The 25,676-nt window shown below is 40.3% G+C and overlaps 1 protein-coding gene across 3 annotated transcripts in view; it reads right to left on the reverse strand.

Annotated features, from left to right (window-relative positions):
• Positions 1-25,676, reverse strand: part of rtel1 (regulator of telomere elongation helicase 1) — a 69,453-nt gene that overhangs the window by 5,960 nt on the left and 37,817 nt on the right. For all 3 annotated transcript variants that reach the window (XM_070968021.1, XM_070968022.1, XM_070968023.1), the window contains 12 exons: positions 22,917-23,030; positions 22,492-22,532; positions 21,878-21,963; positions 21,433-21,510; positions 18,485-18,562; positions 14,714-14,860; positions 14,510-14,625; positions 6,540-6,663; positions 3,440-3,605; positions 3,166-3,323; positions 2,877-2,972; positions 227-437 (listed from right to left, as the gene is read on the reverse strand). In XM_070968021.1, coding sequence (XP_070824122.1) covers positions 227-437; positions 2,877-2,972; positions 3,166-3,323; positions 3,440-3,605; positions 6,540-6,663; positions 14,510-14,625; positions 14,714-14,860; positions 18,485-18,562; positions 21,433-21,510; positions 21,878-21,963; positions 22,492-22,532; positions 22,917-23,030 — 1,415 coding nt within the window. The remainder of the gene's footprint in view (positions 1-226; positions 438-2,876; positions 2,973-3,165; positions 3,324-3,439; positions 3,606-6,539; positions 6,664-14,509; positions 14,626-14,713; positions 14,861-18,484; positions 18,563-21,432; positions 21,511-21,877; positions 21,964-22,491; positions 22,533-22,916; positions 23,031-25,676) is intronic.

Consider the following 25,676-nt stretch of genomic DNA (forward strand, 5'->3'; position numbering starts at 1 on the left):
ACTAAGAGTCTCTTTGGCTTTACTGAGGCACAGGTTGGTGCTGGGAGCTAAATGCTAACACATCTTAGTTTAGTGTCAGACAGACCACCCCTGCTAGTATGAGTCTTTGTAGTCTGTTATTTATCACAATTTAAAGCTCACTGATACACTGAAACTATGTGCCTATAAATCACAGTGTAATGGTGCAGATTACATAACATATTGTGTTGTAGAGCAGAACTCTTACCTCGGAGCAGTCTGTGAGTATTAGCATCTTCAGATAAGACAGCTGTCTCAGTCAGCAGGACATCCAGGATGTCAGTCTTCTTATAGACCTGCAGAGCTTGAACGATGTGGTCAAAGCTGACCTGGCTCAGTGACTTCTTCATCTCTACCAGGAAAGTCTTTGCCTTGGTGGCTTTACCTTCCTCAGACACATCATCTGCCCTGCTCATTTTCTTAAACAAGGATAGAGAAAAATTATGAAGTAACTATTTTATCTTAACGTGCAATTTCCAACAAGATGTTCGGAAAAACTTCAGGGCTTGATGACAAGTGGAGAAAAAGTCTGACCAATAGATTTAAAGATGTTTAACTTTTCCTCCCAACTGTATTGTATCAGACAAGGACAGCTCATAACGCAACAAATATACAGAAACAAAGAAAGTACTAGAGAGCACAGTACCAAGGCAGCCATTCAGGGTGCCATGATGGATTTCAATCAGTAACATATTAAAGAATGTTACGTAAAGCATGTAAATCACAGTAGAGGTGATTCCATATAAAGCCAGTTATTAAATCATGAACACAGAAATCAATTTAGATAAGACTTAGAAAATGGGTCACCATTTTTTTTTCTCACTTCCATATTTAATAGCAAATAACTGAATTGAGCGAGGACTACCATGGTAACAAAATGGATGGAACACATTTGGACTTTTAATATTTTGTAGAGCCTGGAGAGTACTAATTATGATCAATTAGTAAACTAATAAATGATAAATTATTTAACTAAACTTGATAGGCTGAGTAGTACTCCTGATAATGAGTCAACTGACCTGTACTACACTTTACTACACTTCCCATTAATTGATTGTAAAACCATTAAACTAAAAATGTTAAGTGTGTCAATTATCATCATTAATAATCTTGAAATGGAAGCAAATAAAAATTCTAATGGTTCTGCTAATATTCCATCTCAGCTAATTTCTTTACTGCTTTAACATTTATGGAAATTGTAAATGTTAAATCATGTTATGATTATTTTAATTAGAAGACAGCTCTTTACCATTTATCTCAATAGACAATGGATGGATGGATAGATGGATGGATTGGTGACAAGGCACAGCCCTGATGGAGGCCAACCCCCACTGGAAACAAGTCCGACTTACTGCCAAGTACCCCAACACAGCTCTTGCTTTGGGCATATAAAGATTGGATGGCCCTGAGAAGTGAACCCTCACCCCATACGCCCGCAGCACCTCCCACAATATCTCCTGGGAGACCCAGTCATATGGCTTCTCCAAGTCCACAAAACACATGTAGACCGGATGGGCATACTCCCAGGCCCCCTCCAGGATCCTTGCGAGAGTAAAGAGCTGGTCCATTGTTCCACGGCCAGGACGGAATCCGCATTGTTCCTCTTCAATCTGTGGTTCGACTATTGGCTGAACCCTCCTTTCCAACACCTTGGAGTAGACTTTACCAGAGAGGCTGAGTAGTGTGATGCCCTTGTAATTGGCACACACTCTCTGGTCCCCTTTTTTAAACAAGGGGACCACCACCCCAATTTGCCACTCCCTAGGCAATGTCCCAGACTTCCATGCAATGTTGAAGAGATGTGTCATCCAAGACAGCCCCTCAACACCCAGAGCCTTCAGCATTTCTGCATGGATCTCATCAATCCCCGGGGCTTTACCACTGCGGAGTTGTTTAACTACCTCAGTGACCTCCACCAGGGTAATTGATGATAATCCCCCATCAGCTTCCAGCTCTGCCTCTACAGAGGGCGTATCGGTCTGATGCAGGAGTTTCTCAAAATGCTCCTTCCACCGCCCGACTACCTCCTCCATAGAGCTCAACAGTGTCCCATCCTTACTATACACAGCTTGGATGGTTCCCCGTTTCCCCCTCCTGAGGTTCCGGACGGTTTTCCAGAAGCACCTTGGTGCCAACCTAAAGTCCTTCTCCATGGCTGCTCCGAACTCCTCCCACACCCGCTGCTTTGCCTCCTCTACAGCGGAAGCTGCAGCCCATCGGGTCTGTCAGTACCTTGCAACTGTCTCTGGAGTTCCCCGAGATATCATATCCCGGAAGGACTCCTTTCCTGTATTCCTGTATGGGGCGCTGTGGGCGTGTCTTCCACCATGCCTTTGGTGCCTGGTGCCCCGTATCTCGAGGAAAGGGGCCTTTCTGTGTGGAGTTTGCATGTTCTCCCAGTGTTCACCTGGGGTATCCTCTATAGAAAAAACCCCCACTAAAATCATGCAAGAAGATCACCACCTGACCAATGGCGACGAAAAGAACTGGGTCCCTGGTTGCTGCTGTTGGCTGGCAGCCCACCGCTCCTGGTCTGCCGCGGTCTGAGCCACAGCCGCTCATCATCCACAAAGTAGGAGGAGAGGAGCAGCAAGGAGGTGTGATTGGTCAGGGGTTATATGCTGGGTCAGGCCAGCATTCTAGCCATTATTGCCTTAGTAATTGTGTTTGACAAGTCAAATTTTTAGCTGATATCTGAAATTGATATATGAATACGCCTAGAAGTGATAAAATGCTGGCAAATTTGCTGATAATTGTCAAGGTACCTGGATGTCATCATCCTTACTCTCTTGTTAAAAATAGTTCTAAAACAGCAAATTTAACATCACCAAAAACTTAAAAACTAACTTAATACATACCTGTTCCTGAACCAATTTGATTTTACGTTTGCCTCCCCGCAATTCATCGTCCATCCTCTTTTCATACTGCAGAGATAGTGTGGACAAACGATTTGCCTTCAAAAGAAAATGCACAATTGAACATTAACATTGTGGTTTTATGGCATCAGTAATAGTTGTATTGACCCACCAAACATTTACCATAAGGTACTGCCTTATTTTTTCACAAAACCTCTCTTTTGACATGTACGAACAACGGACATGTCAAGAAGAGTGCAGAGGCCACAGTGTCTCACAGACAACAGGCTACCTTTTCCTCTCCCACAGCAGCATCATTGTCCTCTCCACTGCAATGGTCATCTTGCTCCAGAGCATCCAGCAGGTTGACTGGTCTCCTCTGACTCTCCTGTACCTCACACTCATACTCAAAACAGACCCTGGCCATCCCATGTGCTCCAGTGTGTTCATCTGATCACAGAGCCCAGACAACAGCCAACAAATCAATCAAGAACTGATATTTGATTTGTGACATGTTTCAGGATTTTAAGGTGGTGTGGAAATGGTCCCTTTATCTTTTTACTCACTGAGTCTCCTCCTCTTCAGACTGGGAAGGTGGGCTTCCAGCACCTTGGCCTTCTTGGTGTGGGAGCTTTGGGAGGATGAGCAGGAAGTGAAGCCTGAGGATTGAGTGTTTGGTAAACACACTGTGCCACAGGTCTCTGCTGCAGACATCTTCGCTACCATAGGCCTCTGGTACATTCAAAAACAACCACAGTCAGCCGACAAATGAAACTGTAAACACCTTACATAATGAAGTGCCAACAGACACTGACACTTGCTGTGCACTTGATGTCACATTTGACATGTCATTTAAGCATCTGCAGTGTGCATCTCTCTCATTGCAAAACAATTTAGGGAGGGTCATACAAACAATGGCATACATGCTAATAGAGGCTGATCCCTTAAAGGTCGATTGTGTCAGTTTGACTAACAAAACAACTGAAAAAAACAAACAAAAACAGTTTATCATTATATTACAGAAATCCCAATGACCTCAATAAGAGACAATTGTCAGCACAAAAATATAGCTGCACTGTATCAGTAAACAGTGTTTGCAGAGGTTTGGGTACATTTTGTGCATCTTGCTCCATCTCATTTTCCTTTCTAATGTAAGGCATCTTTCTCATATTGTATTAATAATATAACTAGAGCTTAAATATCCTAAGATTATGATTTCATGATGCTGGAGCCTCACTACATGGATAAACAAAGACATAAGTGAATGTGCAATCTGAAGCCTGAGGATAACAAAGAAATACTGCCAAATCCCATCTTGCAGGATTTGCAAATCACACCTAAGTGTCAGATTTGTTTTGCATCCAAGTCCTGGTTTCCAATCAGATGAGACCCACCAGGACTCAGGGGAATCCCCACAACACAGTCATGTTGTCATGAAGGATATAACAATCAGTGCTCCCCGCCACACGTTGCCTTTCCACTGTGACGCGAGTTACTGCAGGAGAAGCACAATTCCTAATCAAACGTTTGTATTTTGACTTGACTTTTAACTCACTGGGTGAGTTCTGAACTGATTGTGTTCACAGAACTCGTTTGCACCCTCAAAAGGGCTAGCTATGCTGTTTGCTTCTCCGATAGCCTGATTTTAAAGACGTGGATTATTAATACATGGATAATGTGTCATCAATCAGCTGTTTTCCTCTGCTGCCTACAAACTGCCAAGGAAGAAACGTAAAAGACCCTGTCATCGTCTGAGCTCAAAGGAGCACCACCAGACACACTGGACAGACTGAAACACATGTTATTTGGTTCCGAAGTGATCTCAAATAAGAGGCTTTTGTCTAGGCAGAGACAGTTTATGCTAGCGTGCTAATGAAAGCTTCATCATTGTCTAAGCCTTACTGTATTGTGAAATTAACAGACCGTTGAGTCCTGTTATTGCTGTTTGAGATACCTCAATCACTCTATTTACTGCTTGTTTCCATGTGCTCAGCACATTGTGCTGATTGTGCCCCGCACTGTCAGGCTTTGTTTTGTTTTGTGTCAGTTTCTGCCACTGCTGAAAAGCCATTAAGCTGCACTTTATCATGTTAAAAGACTAGAGCCACAGCTGACCCTGAGTGGAGTTCGCACATCAGGTTTCTGTGTGATAAAGGGGCAGTTACTGTATTGGCAATGGCAATGAAGATCTCTTTTTGCTTGGCTTTGAACAGCTTTTCCTATCCCTTTTACTAGCGCACACATCCAGGCACCTTTAGAGGCGTTCACGCACACACACCTGAAAGGTGAGGACAGTTGTGGTATTAAGCATTGCTCCCCACCATCTTGTGTTGAGAGACATGTAAACACATCCTCCATTGTGTTTCTAATATCTTTTGCCAAGGCTTGCGGTCTTGAACCTTGCGTGGAGTGGTCATGTACCACCATGGCTGCCACAAAAGCAAATGTGGGAATTATCTTTGATAAGGATATGTCACACACATTTCAAGGGCTGACTTTTTTCACCTATGTAACATTGCAAAAATGAGGCACATCATTGTCTCAAAATGATGCAGAAAAACTAGTCTTCTAGGTTGGATTATTGCAATTGTTTATTATCAGGCTGCCCCAATAAAGTTGTTAAAGAATGATCCAGGATGCTGTGGCATGTGTTCTGACAAAAAATATAAAAAAGAGACCATATTTCTCCAATATTAACATCTCTCCACAGGCTCCCTGTAAAATCCTGAATAGAATTTAAAATCCTTCTCCTTACTCACAAAGCCCTAAATGGTGAAGCACTATCATACATTAAAGAGTTTAGAATTCCCTAATGCCCAGCTGCCTCAGACCAGCCCAAAGTTATGCTGCTGTGGACTCTGGCTGCTGAGGGGACTTCCCATGTTACACTGAACTTCTCTCTCCTCTTCTTCCTCTCTGACTGCATTCATGTCCCATTGATGCATAATTCTAACTTTTGAGAAATGCTTTCTCGTTATGCAGGTTCCCATGGATTGTGGCTGCAAGTGGATTGTGTTCCACTGATACTGTTACTATCATTTGTTATATATACATATATACTATACGCATAGACACATAGCCATATTTCAATTATTATATACATATGATATACTTATCATACATATTTACATATATTATTGTATGCTATTTTATCATTAGTCATATTTCTATTAGAACTGTAGCTGTCATTATTGTCATTGTTTGCTCATGGGGGTATTGTTGGAACTTTTGTTGTGATTAGACAACATAAAAATAAAACTGAATTGAACCACATCAAGTCAAAATTAACACTGTGCAGTCAAAATATTCATTTTTTAAACTTGGTGGACTGTTACCACCAGCGAACTGCACCTATTAAGGCCTCTGTCACCTGCAGAATGTGGCTGGATTATCATTCCCACACTCACACAGTGCAGAATCTGACTGCAGAATGAGCTGCAAAATTATTTTCAAATGTGGCCCTTAACATATTATCAAGCACATTTTTTTTCATTTTTGGTGCTTTCAGCACCAAAAATCAGATATAACAGTCCATAGATGTCATAGCAGTCTAGTCACCAGTCAATGCAAAATCATAGTTGTTTTGTGTTACTACAGCAGGACAGTTACTGAATAGTTTATGCAAGGGTTCACAGCATTTTTGTCAACTGTGTGAGTAGAACATACCATTTTCTGTGCAACCCTGAAGAATTGAGAGACATCACGGACCACATTCCCAAAATTGTCATACAGACGCATGTAAGGCCTGACCCATGATGGAAGTTGAGCCCTGGCATCAGGGTTTTTAAACCTGGGGAAAAAAGTCATATATTATTTGAGTCATGTGAAGCTGGAAAGAAGTGGGCATTTAGCTGGCAGGACTGAATGACCGTTTCTCAATACCAAGTACGCCAAGTTCGGACTTACGAACTTGGCAGTTCGGACTTAGCAAGTTCGACCTGGGAGTACAGTCTCTCCAGGAAGGGAGGATGCAGGACGGTCATTCTGCAATTGGGACGGCAGCGTACTTGATGACGCGCTATTGTGATAAATCGACCACAGATTTTAAGTTTTAACATCCACTTTCTCACATAAAATAATCTTAAAACCACATTCTGTACTACTAAAACAGAAATGCATTCAGGGATATGTGGCTGTCACCACCCAATGCATCCTCGATAAAATGGGAGGTGCAAGAACACATCCGGGTATTTGACTGTACTTGGTAAGATGCAGACTTTTGAATTGGAACAGTACTTGGACTGAGACTGATAACGTTTCTCAAGTACACAAGAACACAAGTACAGAGAATGCATATTGAGAAAGGCCCAATGAAAACCACTATCAAGTTGCATTGTGGGAAATATAGGACCCAGTTGCATTGTGAGCTTGACCCATACTTGGCTTTGACTCCAAGCCACATTTGCAGGTGGTTTGAAATGTGATTCCAATTAGATTTCCACAAATGTGTCTCCATCTGCATGCCCTGTCCAATAAAGGTATTTTGCGTCAGTGGCAATGAAACACTCAAGGCCAGCATGACAAAAGTGACTCAGACTGACAAAGCAGAATCCATGCTTCTACTAGAGTGGTATAAAAGACAACACAGAGAACAACAGTCCATGGACAGATCCTGAAATGCATCTGTTGGCACTTTGGGGAGAGGGTTTGTTTTGGAAGGCGAAATGATGGATCTCCTCTTTCACATGATTCCGCATTGCAAACCCATGTAATCACTAACAAATATTAGTGCAGATAGTCTGTCTTATAGATCAGACTTAAGAAACAAGTCTGATTTGACTTCACTCTGAACAAAGCCTGAAATTCAGTATTAACATTAAGGCTGCCAACGACGTGTCATTAGGGCAGCACTGTACTGTGACAGATACAAAGAGGAAACGATCTGTTAGAAGTTAAATAAGTAAAGCAAAGCAATCTATGACTAATATGAGAGGTGGTCATGTGACATGCACAGAGATATTAGGCGGTCAGTGATGTCATGCTGTCTGGTGCAACAGAGGATGATACTGGACAGAGACCTGCATAAAGACCTTGAGCAGCCAGCTGATGGAGTGAGAGAATGTCCCTAATAACCACAGTAAGCTGCCATGCCAAAATAAGCTAATAAAATCACAAAATCTAAAACTAGTAAAACAGCAGCCATGATGATGATGATGATAATATGGTGAATAGAAAATTAATTTTGCATTATGTATGTCATAGTTGTATATTTTATTTTAGTTAATTTCAGAAAAATAATAACTAGTACTAATAATAACTAGACTCATTCAGGTATTATGATGCCTGATTTTGTCCTACAGAGATACTGAGGCAAACTATCTGTAAATGACTGGTACAAATCTGACCCAGTTGAGAATTTTGCTTGGAACTAAGAGAATACTTTAAATATGAGAAAACTGGTGAATGCCTCAAATTATCTTTAGTTCTGCAAATACTAATTATATTAATTATTGATTAACCTGCCAATTGTATTCTGGATTAATTAATTAATTGTTCCAATGCACAAAGTGTCAAGTTTTTTTTTAACTTTTTATTTTTAATTTTATTCACAGTGAAAACATTATACATCTCAATCCGTATTGTGTCAAAATTATTTAGAGCTTGAGAAAACCATACAATAACAACATGATAATGACACAAAATATCAGCAAGGGAGGCAAAAAGAAAATAAAAACCAGTTAGAAAAGAAGAAGAGAAAAAGAGAAAAAAAAGAAAAGGGTCAATAAAAAGGGTGTGTGTCTACATCACTAACAATCTAGTGAGTTGGGGACTTCACTGCATTAATAAATTCATTACAGGACTCCATCTTTTATCAAATGTATTCTTTTGTAACCTTAGGAGGTAAGTTATATGTTCCATGTCATAGATATCCCTGATTCTCCGAATCCACAGATTATAAGTTGGTGGTTCGGGTTTCAGCCAGTTAACTGTTATACATTTCAGTGCGGCAGTTAGTAGGATCTGTAATAATTTGCAGCTCTTCTCTGGATGTTTTGGGGTTTTAGTCCTAATAGGACAAATCGTGGGTCTTGGGTAATATTTACATGAAACACCTTTTTAAGTGCCTGAAATATCTCATCCCAGAATACTTTTAATACAGGGCATGACCAGAATATGTGTAGGTGATTCTCTATGTGGGCTCCACAATTTCTCCAACACTTATTAGTGTGTGTTGAGCCCATCTTTGCCATTATTTGAGGTTCGAAAGTATCTGGTCATAACTTTCCATTTAAATTCCCTCCACATATTTGAACTAGTTACCAAACGTGCTTCGGAGCATATGTCGCTCCAATCCTCTTTCGATATTCTCTGTTGCATCTCCTTCTCCCATTTTTCTCTAATGTGCTTTGAGGTCATTGGGTTCATAGCTTGGAATTTCTGATGTGATTGAGAAATTATCTTCACTACATCATTTCCAGATTGTATTTTTATGAAAAAGTTTTCTACCCCAGTGGGGTTTAAAATCATGTTCCAATCTTTTTGTTTTGTTAGGAAATCCCTCAATTGTAGGTATCTGAAAAAATCTGTATTAGGGAGAAGGAAATCCTTCTTTAATTGTTCAAATGATTTTAGAAAACCTTCATCACACAATTGGTGTATGTATTTCAGTCCATATACTGACCATCTTCTGAAACCCGTATCAAATTGAGAGGGTGTAAAATTTCTAATTGAACCTATATGTGTTAATGAGGAAATTAACCGGGGTAGTCGAAGTGATGATTGAATTTCTCTCCATATTATATATATGTATATATATATATGTATATATATATATATATGTATATATATATATATATATATATATATATATATATATATATATATATATATATATATATATATATATATATATATATATATATATATATATATATATATATATTTATATATATATATATATTTAGAGTGAACATAGTCCATTCTCCTATTTTGATATTTTTTGGAGAGTATTCTTAGAAGGGTAACTCGGAGAGAGGTTCCTGGCACTGACTTTTTTCAATATTAAGCCATCTCGTGTCTGTTAGATCCTTTACCCACGCAGTCAGTAATTTCAGTTGTGCTGCCCAGAAATAATATCTAAGATTTGGGAGTCCAACTCCACCAGCCATTTTTGGTAATTGCAGCCTTTTAAATCTAATTCTTGGACGCTTGCCATGCCAAATGAATCTAGAAAATAGTTGGTCTAATTTGTTAAATGTCAATTTTGGTATTCCAATCGGTAACATTTGAAACAGGTACAGCAAACAGGGCAGTACGTTCATTCGTATGCTTTCTTTGCGTCCCAGGAAGGACAGAGGAAGAGCTGTCCATCTGTCCAGATCCTCTCTGATATTTCTGATTATCTTATAATTAGCATCATATAATTTCTGTAGCAATGGTGGTATGAATATTCCCAGATACTTAATACCCTCCTTGGGCCACTTAAAGCCACTGTCCAATATAAAGTGCTGTGGGATTTTACCTCCTATGATCATTGCCTCGGTCTTGTCTATGTTAACTTTATATCCTGAATAGAGTCCATATTTAGAAATGATCTCTTTTAGGTATGGGACTGTTGTTGCTGGTTCTGTGAGATATAACAGGACATCGTCTGCATACAGCGAAATTTTGTGCTCCTCCCTGTTAATCATCACTCCTTTTATATTATTATCTTCTCTAATAAGTTAGGCCAGCGGTTCTATACTAATGGCAAACAGGAGAGGCGAAAGAGCGCATCCCTGCCTGCAGCCACGTTCTAATACAAAGGCCGCTGCTCTATGTCCGTTTACTCTGACATAAGCCTGTGGATTCGAGTATAGTGTTTGTATCCATTTAAGAAAATTTGGGCTGAATTTGAATCTCTTCAATGTTTGGATAAGGAACTGCCAAGACACCCTATCAAAAGCCTTATGTGCATCTAATGATAGAATCATGGCGTCTTGTTTCTGACCTTGTCCCCATAATATCTCCCCTCAATAAATCCAGTTTGGTCCGGATTAATAATATGGGTACTGATCTTGCGCACTCGCTTCGCTAAGATAGTTGTTAAGATAGGAAGATCTCCATTCAATAGCGATATTGGCCAATATGACTGACACTCAGTCAGTCATATTTGCCCTCTTTGTGGATCACCACTACTGTTGCTTCATTCCAGGAAGGAGCCATAGCCCCAGATTCTAGAGCACAATGGTATGCTTGCAACAGTAGGGGGATATTTCATCTTTAAAAAATTTGTAGAATTCGTTAACATAGCCGTCTGGGCCTGGGCTCTTGTTTGTTTTTAATGTTGAGATTACCTCTCGTATCTCACTTTCCTTTATAGGTTCATCTAAATCTTTGATCATTTTCTCTGAAAGTTCTGTTACTTTAATATCTTTCAAGTATTGTTTTATTTGCTCGTCATCGGAACAGGTGTCTGTATTTTGGTATAGGGACTAATGAATCAGCTATTTCATTTGGTTTTGTTGGGAATTTAGATGGGATCTTAGATTTTAACTTTTGCACAATGTTTGATGATTGTTGTTTCTTTAAGCAAAATGCAAGTAATCTGCTTGCCCTATTTCCGTGTTAATAACACCTCTGCTTTGCAAATCTTAAATTTCCTTCAAATTTTTCAGAGATTAAACTATTAAGCTCCCTTCGTGCCTCTTGAAGCAGAACTAATAAATTGTTTGATGGTAACTGTTTATGTTGTTGCTCTAACTTTTTAATTTTCTCCTCCAGTTCCATCTGTCTGGCAATAATGCGTCCTCTAATTAAGGCTTTAGCGTACTCCCATACAATAAGTGGAGATGCATCTGTGGAGCTGATGTCTAAGTATAATTTTAATTCAGTTTTGATAAAAGTAATAAACTTCTCATCATTTAAAAGAGAGGTATTTAATCTCCACTGCTTTGATGTTGAACTATGCCCGAGATCCCATGACATCAGCAGGGGAGCATGATCTGAAAATGTAATAGGAGGTATTTTTATGTCAATTACTCTGTGAATTTCAGATTTGGGAGTAAAGAAGAAGTCAATCCTTGAGTAAGATTGATGTCTATTTGAGTAGTAGGTGAAATCTCTTCTATTAGGTAGCTTATGTCGCCACATATCTACAATGCCAGACTCTATACACTGACCAATTAGCATTTTGCCCATTCTTGGGAGTGGGGCTTTTGGAGCAGGCTGTCTATCTAGGGACTGTGACATGACACAATTAAAGTCTCCTCCCATTAATAAAAGCCTAGTGCTATGTTGTAGTAGAAAACTGAAGACGGTCTTTATAAAGACCGGATTGTCTTCATTTTGGGCGTATACATTCATCAGGGATATGTTTAATCCATCAATGATTCCATTTCCTAAACCATACCTGCCCTCCGTGTCCTTATGAATTGCTGTTGCTATAAAATTTATTGATTTATGCACCAAGATCGACACTCCTTTTTTTCCCTGACATGCGTGAGGAATAGTACACTTTATCTGCCTAAGATCTTTTTAACTTTTCATGTTCTTTGTCTGGGAGGTGGGTCTCTTGTAGGAGAGCGATTTGACATCCAATTTGTCTTAACTGGCTTAGAATCTTTTTTCTTTTGATAGGGCTGTGGAGTCCTTTAACATTGTAACTAACTATTTTAAGGGAACCCATAATTTAGGATATAATCTGGGGTGGATACCAGGATAAGTGAAGGAAAAAAAAAAAATGTCACTGAGCTTAACAAAGGTGAAGCATTTTGTAACATGAACATGAATGCTCTTCTGGAGCAATGAGATCTCAGGGGAACATGAGATATGGAATGTCCGGTCTGAACGTTCTTTAAGCGACTTGGGGTCATGGAACGTAGGAACATCCAGGACTGCTCTATTGGCTCCTGGGCCTAAGCTGCTAAGGTGGCAGCTATGCAAACTAAAGGAGTTCGCGTACTCCTACTTTAGTACTGTTGTTGCACAGTATTCAAGAGCTCCCACAGAACCTAAGAAATATTATGTTTGACACTCTTAAAAATAATAACCTACTAACCTGTGATAATCAACACATGGGAAAAGTCAAGAAATATTCATGTGCTATAAACTATGTAACACTTACAAATAGAACCCAAAGTATATATACAGCTCTCATTTGTGCTGCGTACATTATATCTATCTCAGTCCTACAGTCTTTTTCTCTGATTTATCAAGGATATTAAAGGTTTTTTTTTTTTAACTGGGGACTGGACCTTTAATCCGCAGTGAGGGTGCTGTATGGTCACTCTCCATTATCACTTCTGAATGTGATGTTTCTGGTCACATACTCCATGGCCTTGGCTGGATTGAGGAACTCCTGGTCCTCACCTTGGAATGTAATGCGCAATGAGTTTTGCTGGGAAGAGAAGACCATAGCAAATCCAATGTCGACCACGGAGCATTTTTTTCACGTCGTTAAATGCTGCCCTTGCCCTCGTGACACTGGTCATGTAATCTGGAGAAATGGCCACCGGATCTCCATCAATATTCAGAGGGGCTCGCCCTCGGGCACGCTTCAAAATGTCCTTATAGTGCTGGTAATAATGCATTTCGATTATTCCTTGGTGCAAGACTGCGATGGGAGCGATCCACTACCAGGTCTCTATCTATTTGCAGCAACTCTTTCAGAAGTTTAGAGACCGCTGCAGTGGTGCTTGAGCCCGGCTTCTCTGCAACTCCCGCGATCCGGATGTTGCCTCGTCTCATCCTCCCTTCCATATCCTCACATTTCTCTTTCAAATCTTCCACTTGATTTTTGAGCTCACTCACTGTATCTTGTATCGCCACCATCTCTTCCAACCATGTCGATAAACCACCTTCGACTTCTTTGATGTTGGTTTTCATCTGGTCCATTTCAGCACGTATTGCCATCGTGTTGCTTGCTAATTCCGCTCTCATTGCCTGTAGCTCACCTTTCAGATGGCTGAAATCATCCGCCAGCATGTTCTTCATTTCTTCTCTAATTATCAAGCCGATGTCTGCTCGCAGGGAAGAAAGGATGTCCTATTTCAGCATTTCAGCCTCTGTCTCCATGAGTTGTTGTGTAGCAGGTGGCGGCTGGTCCGGGTTGTCAGATGTACTCTGCTCCGAGGCTGTACATGACCTGCTGTTTGAAGGTCCGGTGTACTTGTATTTTCGTAGTTTTGTCGTCATCTCGGAGATTTCCCCACTCTCTTCTCAGCGTTGTAATTTATGCAATTTAGGTTTTATATTGAATATTTGTAATGAGTGCCATTGTTATTCCCTTTTAATCATATTTCTGCGGGAGCTCTTGAAAACACGTCTTATGCCATGTTTGGCTCGCTAGAGCCCCAGTGTCAAAAAATTTTGAAAAACTGATGATCAGAATTTCTTACAGCCCAACATGACATCTTCAAATTACTTGTTTTTTCTAAAACTCCAGAACCAAAAGATATTCAGTAGTATAATGTAATCAACACAATGCAGCAGCTTAACTAGTGAATGTGGTATTTTTGCCTTAAAAGTGACTGTCATTGATTATCAAACAAGTTCTCAAATTTTTTGCTGATTGAGTAATTGACCAATTGTCAAGATCACTCATCCGTACCACTTAAGAACAAATCTGTTGATAAGAATGGTGCTTGCATTAGGCCTGAAGTTCTATGAAGGTCCTCAGGAGAAGTAAAGATATGACTGAAATCTCCATGTCTGACCTCTGATCACACAGGAAGATGGCTCCATAGTCCTCCCTGTGGCGAATGACTCTCCCAATGGCCTGGTTCACGGCTCGGAAAGCCTGCTGTTTGTACCACTGCTGCCCGGACAGGTACTGCACGCACACACATGCACAAGCACAGACTGAACCACTGCAACAACATCAAGCCTGTTCAGTGACCGAGTGAGCAGTTTCCTCTTACCTTTAGCCCAGGAGTATTCTTCTTGCTCATTTCATCCAAGAACTGCATCTTCAGGATGACTCGAGGGTCCATCTTGGGAGGGTAAGGAAGGCCGGTGATGACAACACCCCGACCAAAGGTGTCTGCAAAATCCAGACCCTCGCTAGCCTGACACAGGAAGACAATGAAAGAAGTGCCATAAGTGGGCAGCATTTGTGTAACCTTACATGTCATGCTGAATAACAATGAAATCTGTGACTGTGATAATATTACATATTTTTACTGTAATATATGAGATAAGGACAGTGGAAAAGTTAGATGGGACACTCTTAAAATAACTTGTTTTTCGAGGACGAGTGTGTAGGATTTAGTGGCATCTAGAGGTGAGGTTGCAACCAACTGAACAATCCTTAGCACACCCTCCCTCATGGTGGCCATAAAAACCACAAAAGGTGCTCTCTGAAGCCAGTGTTTGATTTGTCCATTCTGGGCTACTGAAGAAACATGGCTGTGCAAAATAGCGGACCACATTTGGATTTGTGTTGTTACTTGAGTTGTGATGTCATTATTAATACGGGTTGGGCAAAGGGCAAATGTTTATGATATATTTTCTGTGATTTATTGTGTTAATATTCTTAACTTATTCATTGATGTTCTGACTTATTTGATACGACGTGTGTATGATGTAATGTGTGTGACGTGGGTTAACCACAAATGTCACCTATATGATTGAAATTTGTTTCAGCGGTAGCCCCGTAGTTTGGCTTGCACAAAGGAAATGAGTTTGAAGGTAGCTGGCGGGCGCTAGTGTTTGGATGTCGTTACTCTGTATGTAACTCGGATTGCACTTTGGCTGAACTATATGAGAAACCTTTTTTTGACTGAAGAAATGACTATTGGATTGTTATTCTGCATTCCTTGGAGAGCGCAGCGAGGCATGATTATGGATTGCTTTCTTTTGTTTATGATTTTGTACAGTGATTTTATGGCTATGTAATACATGTAGTTTGCTATTTATATGTAGTGGATAATTTAGCACTGTGTGAACCGAGTGAAATGCTTGTATTTGTTGCAACTCAACACTGTGTTATGGTGATGATGATTCAGCGAACAAAATAAAGACACCTTATGCATCAGTCGGGATTCTCTTATTTCGGATTCAAGAGCTCCTACACTTTGTGTCTGTCTTCATTCGTCCATGTTTTTCTTTTTCTCGCCGAGTAGCTTGATTTCTTTATTCAGAAAAATGTTCTTTTTTCAAATTTTTTTTTATTTGTGACACTTTAATTTTTGCTTGCCATGTTAGGCCGCATAACTTTTCCAAAGTTAAATTGTAGTCACTAATGATTTTGGAGACATTTTCGACCGGCCATCGATGACAGCCTGGAGCCCTTCGTGTCAGTTCAGAGCAGACATCCACAGGAGTGTCAATGGCAAAGTAGGCACGCTTAAGTGGGTTTGAATAACGAGTTGGGTCCGTGAGGTTATGATACTGTCAATTTTCTTAAATTCTCTCAACCATTCATTCAAGAAATTAACTTTTCATTTATGTCCCAATTTTTCCCTCAAAACTACTTCTCACCATCACCAAACTCATACTGCCATTATTTGCCATAATTTTCTCTATGCAGTTGTTTGTGTTATGCCATATCACCCATATCCTCTGTCGTACTATTCATTATTTATTATTGTATTTAATAAATAAGAATTTTTCATTCAAGTCGTGGTCAGACGGTGTCCTTTTGAGCTGGATATAAACAATCCCTGTATCGAGAGTTTACGCTTCAGATTATCAGACTGGTCTACTGTTGGTTCTTTCGTTATCATTACATCAGCATTACATGAAATACTAAATAAAATCCTTCTGAGCTGAGGAAGGTTGGTGCCCCTGTATTTTATTAACAAATGCAACATTAAATTAGAGGTTTTATAAACTGATTCCCCTACATCATATATATCATAATAGGCAGTGCATCTTATGTAATGTAAGAAAAGCACAGTGCTGGTACAAGAGACAGCCAGAGACAAATGCCACATTTCCACTAGCGCGGCTCGACTCGACTCGACTCTACCCGGTTGTTTTGTGTTTCCATTAGGGATAGTACCTGGTACCAGATACTACTTTTTGGTACCTGCTCTGGCGAGGTTTTAAGTGAGTAGAAGCGATACTATATGTGTGATGTCAAAAGACAGAACAGCACACAGGGCAAGCTGTTAAATGCTAAATGGCACAAGGGAGGATGAAGATGGACGGAAAGCAAGCAGAGCTTCTGAAATCTGAACCTGTTCATTTATGCTCAAATTTAATGTTACTAAACAACCTCAGAAATCTGATTGAAAGTTTTCATGAATATGGTTGTGTGGAAATCTGAATGTAAGGAATACTCTGAATTGGGAATTGTAAATATTGTTATCAAATTTATTGGAGACCCCAAATGAGAAATATTAATTCAACACAAAGGGTGAAGTTTCCAGACGTGATCTTTCTCACCCTTTGCACTCATCATGCTTTTATTCTCAGGGTGGTGCTATACACAACTAAGGGCCACCAATCTTCTCCCAATTTAAATTTTCTTTTATCCTATTGTATTTATGTATTGAGTAAATATTGTATTAAGTAAATATATAAATAATATTGCTTGCTGATACCGTGTCTCTGCCGGTTGTCCTTATAAGCCATAAGTGAAGCCACTTATGCGCCACTTATGCAGCGGAGTGCCGTCTATTCGTGTTGTGGCTTGTCATTAAGGGGTGATGGTGGGTCCTGAAGCCAGACCAGTTGAGAGCCACTGTGATAGGCCTACCCCACACATGGCCTAAAGATATCTATCCAGATTTATGATTGGGAAAATAGTTAATGAGTTATTGGCATTTCTCCAATACGCTCCACCCCTTGAGACTTTTTTTGGTTGGTGTTTTTCAACCAATTTTGCTCATTTATAGTAGAATATAGTGTATCACAGTCCCACGATGCTGTATATCCATTTTGATGTTCACAGAGTCAAAATGCAAGTTCTGTTCATGTCTCTGTTTTTCAAAAAATTCTAAATGCTGGAAAACCCATCACTTTTATAGTGCAAGAGGCTTTATTGTAGAGCACATTGAGGACTTGTGTGTCCAATTTCAAGTTAATCAGACTTACGGTGTGAGGGGCACAGGCTTTCCATAATTGCATTTTCGGGCCTTAATTACTGCACCACTATTTGCCCGATTCTGCACATATTTCTGGACAAGCACTTGCACATTATTTTCAGTTACTGAGTTTAACTCTAGCTCATTCATGCTCACAGAAATTTGGGCCATGGCATAAGACAACAAATAATAATAACAATAATGAACTGGCACAAACACAATAGAGTTCTGTCACTTCAGGGCTTGAACCCTAATAATCTTTATCATGACCATAATCATGTCTGCAACTGTAAACATAACAATAACCATAATCATATCCATAACCAAAATCCTAACAATAACCAGAACCATAACAATAATATTAATAACCAGAGCCATAAACAGTAAGCCCAGTGACAATTTTTCTGTGCTTAAAGACTGTCCAGAAGCAACAAAACAATGTTTAATCTCATGGTAACAAAGAAGAAAAGTGATGGGACCAGTGAAGACATGATATCGCCTCTAGATGTCATGCATAATCCATAATACATTTCATGGCAATACACTCTATTTATCTAAAATGCTCCATTTGACCATGTTGGAGACTGACTTGTCAGAAAACCTTTAGTTTTTGAAAGATTTTAGACTTTTCCTGACTCCATGGACACACATTAAGCTCACCTTCCCTCGACACACAGCAAAGAAGGTTCCCCCTTTGGATGCCGGATCATTGACTTTGTTGTAATATCCGTCAATAACCTGAGAACAGAAAGAGATACAAGATCAACTGTTGTTAGCAGTTGTGACACTGACAAGTCCTTCAAGGACGCATTTCTAGCTCATACCATAATTGGCTCATGAAACACTGTGAGACCTATAAAGAAAGCTGGAAATTGTGTCAATGGAGGTTTCATAGTTGTACCATGAATCAACATGTATGCTTATAAACATTTAGTATCTTTTAGTGATAAATGAATTTACCCTCCCTGAAGTTGTGGTCCACATGGCCTCTGGGTCAAGGAACAGGCTTGCAAGAATCATGGTGGATGAACACAGGAATACTGAGCCTCGGTTTGGCAGGTGGGGACCTAAGCCAGTTTATTCATTTATGACCTACTTTCACAGATCAGTCCCGATACCAACCTACAAATGACCCTTTGAAGAACTACTATTCCATGATCTGGACTTTATCAAGGAAGCACATGTGAAACAAAGGACAAAGGCATTGATTTTGCAATGTGCATTCATTGATATGCATGTTTTATCAACTACATAAAAGGAAAGTCTTAAGTTTTGTTTCAACAAAGATGCTGGTGCAACAAACCCACTCAACTGACAGGAACGGTTTCCTTATGTTAAGATGTGAAGTCTTTTTACAAAGCATGGCCATTTTGTTGTAGTTGAAGCAAACCTATTTTTCAGTGATACTGTTGATAATTTGGGAAACAGTTTTATGAGTGTAAGTCCTTGCTTCATCAATATTCTAAATTGATGTCTATTTTTGCTTAACCTCAAACATATGTCTAAAGGCTTCTTTATATCATTATAATGCTTATGAAGGAATGAATATATGTATATAAATATAGATATATAGATACTACTAGTACACTAATTTCATGATCTTTTTGTTATTCATTAAGATGAATAAGCTGAGCCTTTAAACATGGAAGCATTCAACATGTCATAAACCTTGTTAATTCTTTAGGAAAGAAATTGGAACAAAAGAGAAGAATTAAAAAAGTTTGGGGCCTCTAAAACCAGACATCTGGCACCAGACACCGACCCCTCTCCACAGAGGACTATAGCAAGCAGAAGCAGAAGCAAAAGCTTCTTCAGTACATGCTTTATCTGTTCCGACTTTAAACTTCTTCAGCCTTGTCCCTGGCAAATGGGCTGCTGACCCTTTCATCCAGAGACGAACTTCCACTGCGCACAGATCAGCTGAATCTGAAGCCACACTGAGCAAGACAATTACCAAGACATCCAGCTAACTTAAAAGAAAGAAACCTTTCTTTGCTCCAGAGTGCTCCAGTCTGCTCAATGCCTGAATTTCTAACTCGATCAAAGTTTGAAAAGTCAGAACTGTGACCACACTTAACTGCACTCAACTTTGTGCACCGTGAAGAGGTTATCACATGCAGTTGATGTTATAGATTGATAGAAATAGAACAATTTCAAAAATTAGGACTTTCCATGAATATAGTTACAATATCTTGTTATTTCAGACATTTTATTTTGGGCTTCCCAGACCTCTCTGCTGCTTTAAGCCTTACTTCACAGCTTAATCTCCCAACATTTCCACTGGTTCTTTGGTGTTTCCACAACTATGTGCATCTGATTGATCACTCACAAATTTGGTATGTTGCTGCATTCACAACTTCAGTCATTCTATAATTTATTCATTAATTGTTAATCACAGTATTCTTAGTATTTATTCATTGTAGCATATCACCTATTAATGGTCTCATTCATTTGTTCATTTATTTGTATATGTTGTAGTCACTAGTTGTATGTGTAGTCTGTAGTTACAAATAATAGTGTTTTTTGCATCATTATTGTGTGTAGTTAGCAGTAACAAAGATTTCATTTATAAAGACACTAGTTATATAACTCTGTGTTTATGAAGCATTATGTCCATGAGTCAAGAACTCCAACAACATAGTAATCTTCAGAAACTGAATTAATTAAATGGCTATCAATTTTTACCCCTTCAAAGGAAAGCTCCCGAAGGTGAGTTTAATGCAATTAAATTATGTTATTTAATCTAAATACTGACTATTTCTGTTAGCTGGAAGTGAGTGTAAATCCACTAATTCCTCATAGCAAGATAAGGTTATTTGCTATAACAATTAAAAACTGTTCAGGTAAAATATGCTACATAGTCCTGTATCTAGATCAGGGGTTGTCAAACTTATTATTCAAAGGTCTGCATCTGGTTTTTATTCAAGGTCAGAGGTCTGGAACAATTGTTGAAAACAACATAACATTGAATCAAAGAATCAACATAACTTTTCTTGTGACTAGGCCTGCATGTAACACTCAAATTAATAAAGTGTCTTATCTTATCTTAGTCCATATTTATTTCTGACTCAGACATATTCTTTTAACTACATTTACAGAAGTCATTCTGTACTAGCGAAAAAGACATACATTCTGCACCTGCGATTTAGGAACTGATACTCTCTGGTGTAAGATAAATGTGTGAACTCAGCAGCAACAACACACAACACTCTCTCCAGCAGTTAACGTCATCATTACAAAGATGTCAACAATAGGGAAATCAGCTACATGAAAGTCACATTCATTTGGGGACAAGATCACAGTGGAATGATCTCCAGCTGCACTGGATATTCAATGCAACAGGTGCCGAATGAAAACAAACCCTTGTGACAACTCTTGCATCTAATTGACGGACAATTTGTGATTCTCTGGGACTATCTATAGAGCAGGTGAACTAAGAATTGGGGCTTTGTGGATGTGTGTGTGGATGGGAATGTGGCGGGCTGGATGTGACCCACGGGCCACCAGGTGACAATATGGGCTGGGTCCGGATTAACTTGCCGTCTGGCCTTTGAGAACCGCTGATCTAGATATTTATAGAAATTTTATATACTTCATAAAACACTCACCTCAGTGAAGCTGCCCTTTCGTTTCGGTTCAACAAATATGGGCTTTATGGTGTCAATGCGATCTGCATGTCCATTAGCCTGGTGAGACGACACACATGTGCCTGATTTTATCAGAATCAGAATCAGAAAAGCTTTATTGCCAAGTACGATTTTACACATACGAGGAATTTGCTTTGGTGAGGTTGGTGCATGGCACATCTATTAAAAAGAAGCTATTAAAAAAGTAAAAAATACAACAAGTAAAAAATATCACAATAAGTAAAAAATATAACAATATAAATATACATACATGTCTGGTTTTTTTTTGTTGTTGTTTTTACAGAAGCACAGTCTGGTTTATACGACAACATTCAATCCAGAAATCATTTGGAACATCCAAAATAAGAACATTAAAAAAAAATACCCCACAGTATAATGACAGTGATTTTGCTGAGTCTCCACTTACTCTCCAGAAGTCCAGGGTTTTTTCCATTAAAGGGAAAGAAGGAAAAAACACTAAGAGACCATGAGGAACCACACGGCTCAGGTTGGCTGAGGGGAGAACACAGTAACCAACACATTCATGTGACGACCGAGACAGAAATTATGTAAAATATCAAACTAGCAGCCTACAGACACAATTCAAACTGATGGTAAAAAGCTAATAAGCCTCCTGTTCAAATAGGACGTGTAAAATGTAAGTAACTGGATCTCATTATTCACCGCAAAGTTAACTCAAAACAAACACTCCAAACTTTTATTTCGGTGATCTTTTAGCATATGTTTTCTCCAATGGTGTATGTATGTGTTGTGTGTAATGTTATGGGATATGTGCAATTCTGTTGTGTAATTGTTGTTGAGATGGTATGCCTGGTGATGTATTGTTTGTTGTTATTGTGGCTGTCAAGGCATTTATGGCACAGTTGCTGAGTCCAAGACAAATTTCCCTCAGTGGGAAAATAAAATATATTGTACTGTATTGTACAATGATGGTGATCACGTCAGATAGAAAAACATCTTCAGAATGAAAACTTTTATTATACATATTATAGAATACATTATAGAATTGCCTGATCTTACCAACAGTGTTGCCTAAAGATGCCATGTTTTCAGGAACAAACCTATTACAGAAGAAAGGTTTGTTTTATTTTATTACACCATCAGAGCACCAAGTTAAAACATCTGTAGAGTAAAAGTATATTACTATTAAAGTTGCTGCTCCATGTCAGATGTAACAAACCAAACACATGGGATATGGTTAGTATAGAAAAAGATGGATATTTCAATTTTAAAGTCAGGCAAGCTCAGCAAAACAAATCAAAAGAAAAGATGAGAAGAAATAATATCAAACCCCACAAGAGGAAAGATTACAAAACAATGCGTAACTCTGCCCAATAAAGTAGCAACTTGTTAGCCATGTGCCTTCCCTTATATTTCAGCAGACGTACCAAAACAAAAATATAAAAGGGAGCAATTACTTATATGTTGTGAAGTGTAAAACTAACCTTCTATCAAACGCTGAACTTAACTGCACTCCATCTGGGCCTTGGTCAATGACGCTCACAAAGATTTGGTCCCGCTCAATCACATGGCTGTTCTCCAGACTCACTGGGAAGTCTCTAATCCAACAACAGCAAAACACACTGGATCAAGGCTAACTTGCTGTTAATACAACAAAAATAATGTCTTCAAAGAATAAAGTCTATGGTTTGCTTGAAACTTTAAACGGTGATATTTTGGAAGACATATCCCAAGATGCGGGAGTATCTGGTGTGAAAATTCTTTATATTTGAAGAAGAGGAGCATAAATAATTACACCAGATTTCAATTCAATTCAATATTCCTTTATTAGTCCCACGAGGGGAAATTCCAATTTACAGCAGCATCAATAAAGTGGATAGAGTATTGAACAAGTGCGACAAACAAGTATATATACAAAAGAGTGGGATAAAAGAATAACGTCATCCTAAGAAATTGTAAATAGTATTTACAGATTGTTATGCACCGATTATTGCACTGATTATTGCACAGGTTATTGCACTGATTACTTGGAGCAGTTTATGTTGTACAGTCTGACAGCTGCAGGAAGGAATGACCTGCGATACCGCTCCTTCACACACTTTGGATGTAGCATCCTGTCACTGATGGAGCTCCTCAGTGCAGTGAGTGTGTGTTGGGGGGGTGGGAGTCATTGTCTGTCATGGAGGACAGCTTGGCTGTCATCCTCCTCTCCCCCACCTCCTCCACCTGTTCCAGAGGGCATCCCAGGACAGAGCTGGCCTTTCTGATGAGTTTGTCCTCTTCCTGTCAGCTGCTGTGATGCTGCTCCCCCAGCAGACTATTCCGTAGAATAAGGCAGAGGCCACAACAGAGTCATAGAAGGTCTTCAGGAGTGCCCCACACACCCCAAAAGACCTCAGCCCTCTGAGCAGGTAGAGTCTGCTCTGTCCTTTTTTATAAAGTGCAGTGGTGTTATGAGTCCAGTCTAGTTTGTTGTTCAGATGAACACCCAGGTACTTATAAGATGTGACCATCTCAATGTCCCTTCCCTGGATGTTCACTGGTGATGGGGGAGAGTGCGGGCGGCAGCGGAAGTCCACAACCAGTTCCTCGGTTTTATCCACATTAATCAGCAGGTGGTTCTGCTGACACCAGTCCACAAAATCCTGAATGAGTCCTCTGTATGATCTATCGTCCCCATCTGTGATGAGGCCGACAATGGCAGAGTCATCAGAGAACTTCTGCAAGTGGCAGGTGGGTGACAGGTGGGAAAAGTCAGCTGTATAGAAGGTGAAGAGGAACGGTGACAGCACCATTCCCTGGGGGGCCCCCACACTGCAGAGGACAGTCCCTGACACACAGTCCCGTGTCCTCACATACTGTGGGCGGTTGAAAAGGTAGTCCACTGTCCAGCATGTGAGGTGTTGGTCCACTCCTGAAAGCTCCAGCTTGTTTCTCAGGATGGCTGGCCTGATGGTGTTGAAAGCACTGCTGAGATCCAGGAAAAGGACCCGAACAGAGCTCCCCGGCAGCTCCAGGTGAGACAGGGCTCGATGGAGGAGGAAGATGAGGGCATCGTCCACTCTGATGCCACGCTGGTACGCTAACTGCAACGGGTCCATGGACGAGCTCACCAGGGGGCGCGGGTGGGCAAGGACCAGCCGCTCCAGGGACTTCATGAGGTGCAATGTTAGTGCCACCGGCCTGTAGCAGCTAGGGTCCTTGGGATGTGGGGTCTTTGGCACAGGTACCACGCAGGACGTCTTCCAGAGTCACGGCACCTTTCCCAGTCTCACTCAGGTTGAACAGATGTCCAATAATCCCGCTCAGCTGATCAGAGCAGGATCTGAGAAGTCTGGGACTGAGGCTGTCCAGTCCTGCAGCCTTCCTGGTCTTTAACCTCCTCAGCTGATTTCTCACCTGGAGAGGTGTGAGAGACAAGTTGGAGCATGGGGGCTGGGAGGAACAGTGGGGGGTGGTGTTGGAGGTGGTTAACTGAATACTGCAGGGGGGGGGGGGTTCAGTGGGGTACTTGGGCAGAGTGCTGGCAGAACAAAGGAGGGCTGCTGCAGGGCTGGTACAGCTGGGGGAGGGGCAGATGTTTCCTCAAACCTGCAGAAGTAGCTGTTCAGCTCATCTGCCCACTTGGAATCCCCAGCTGCCTGAGAGTTTGGCTTCTGGTGGCCTGAAATGGTTTTCAGGCCTCTCCAGACTCCCCTGGTGTTGTTCTCCTGCAGCTGTTCCTCCATTCTCCTCTTGTATCTGTCCTTCCTCCCCTGATTTTCCTTCTGAGCTCCCTCTGAACAGATTTCAGCTCCTCTTTGCTTCCTGACCTGAAGGCCCTCTTCTTCTCCTTTAAAAGAGCCTTAATGTCAGGATTAATCCAGGGTTTGTTGTTGGAGTGACACCGTACAGTCCTGGTGGGTACAGTGGTCTCCACACAGAAGTTTATGTAGTCTGTGATGCTGTCTGTCAAACTGTCGATGTCCTCCTCATGAGAGTCGTTGAATATATCCCACACGGTTGTCTCGAAGCAGTCCTTCAGAGCCTCTTCAGCCTCCTCAGACCACCTCTTCACTCTGCGGGATGCAGCTGGTTGCCTGTTGACAAGGGGCTTGTATACAGGCAGGAGATGAACCAGGTTGTGATCAGCTCTTCCCAGAGGAAGGAGGGGTGATGATTCGTATGCCTCCTTGGTGTTGGCATAGAATAAGTCCAGTGTTTTATTTTCTCTGGTGGCACATATGACATACTGGATGAATTTT

This window comes from Chaetodon trifascialis, chromosome 8, assembly GCF_039877785.1.
Source record: "Chaetodon trifascialis isolate fChaTrf1 chromosome 8, fChaTrf1.hap1, whole genome shotgun sequence".
In the NCBI taxonomy this organism is placed as follows: Eukaryota; Metazoa; Chordata; class Actinopteri; order Chaetodontiformes; family Chaetodontidae; genus Chaetodon; species Chaetodon trifascialis.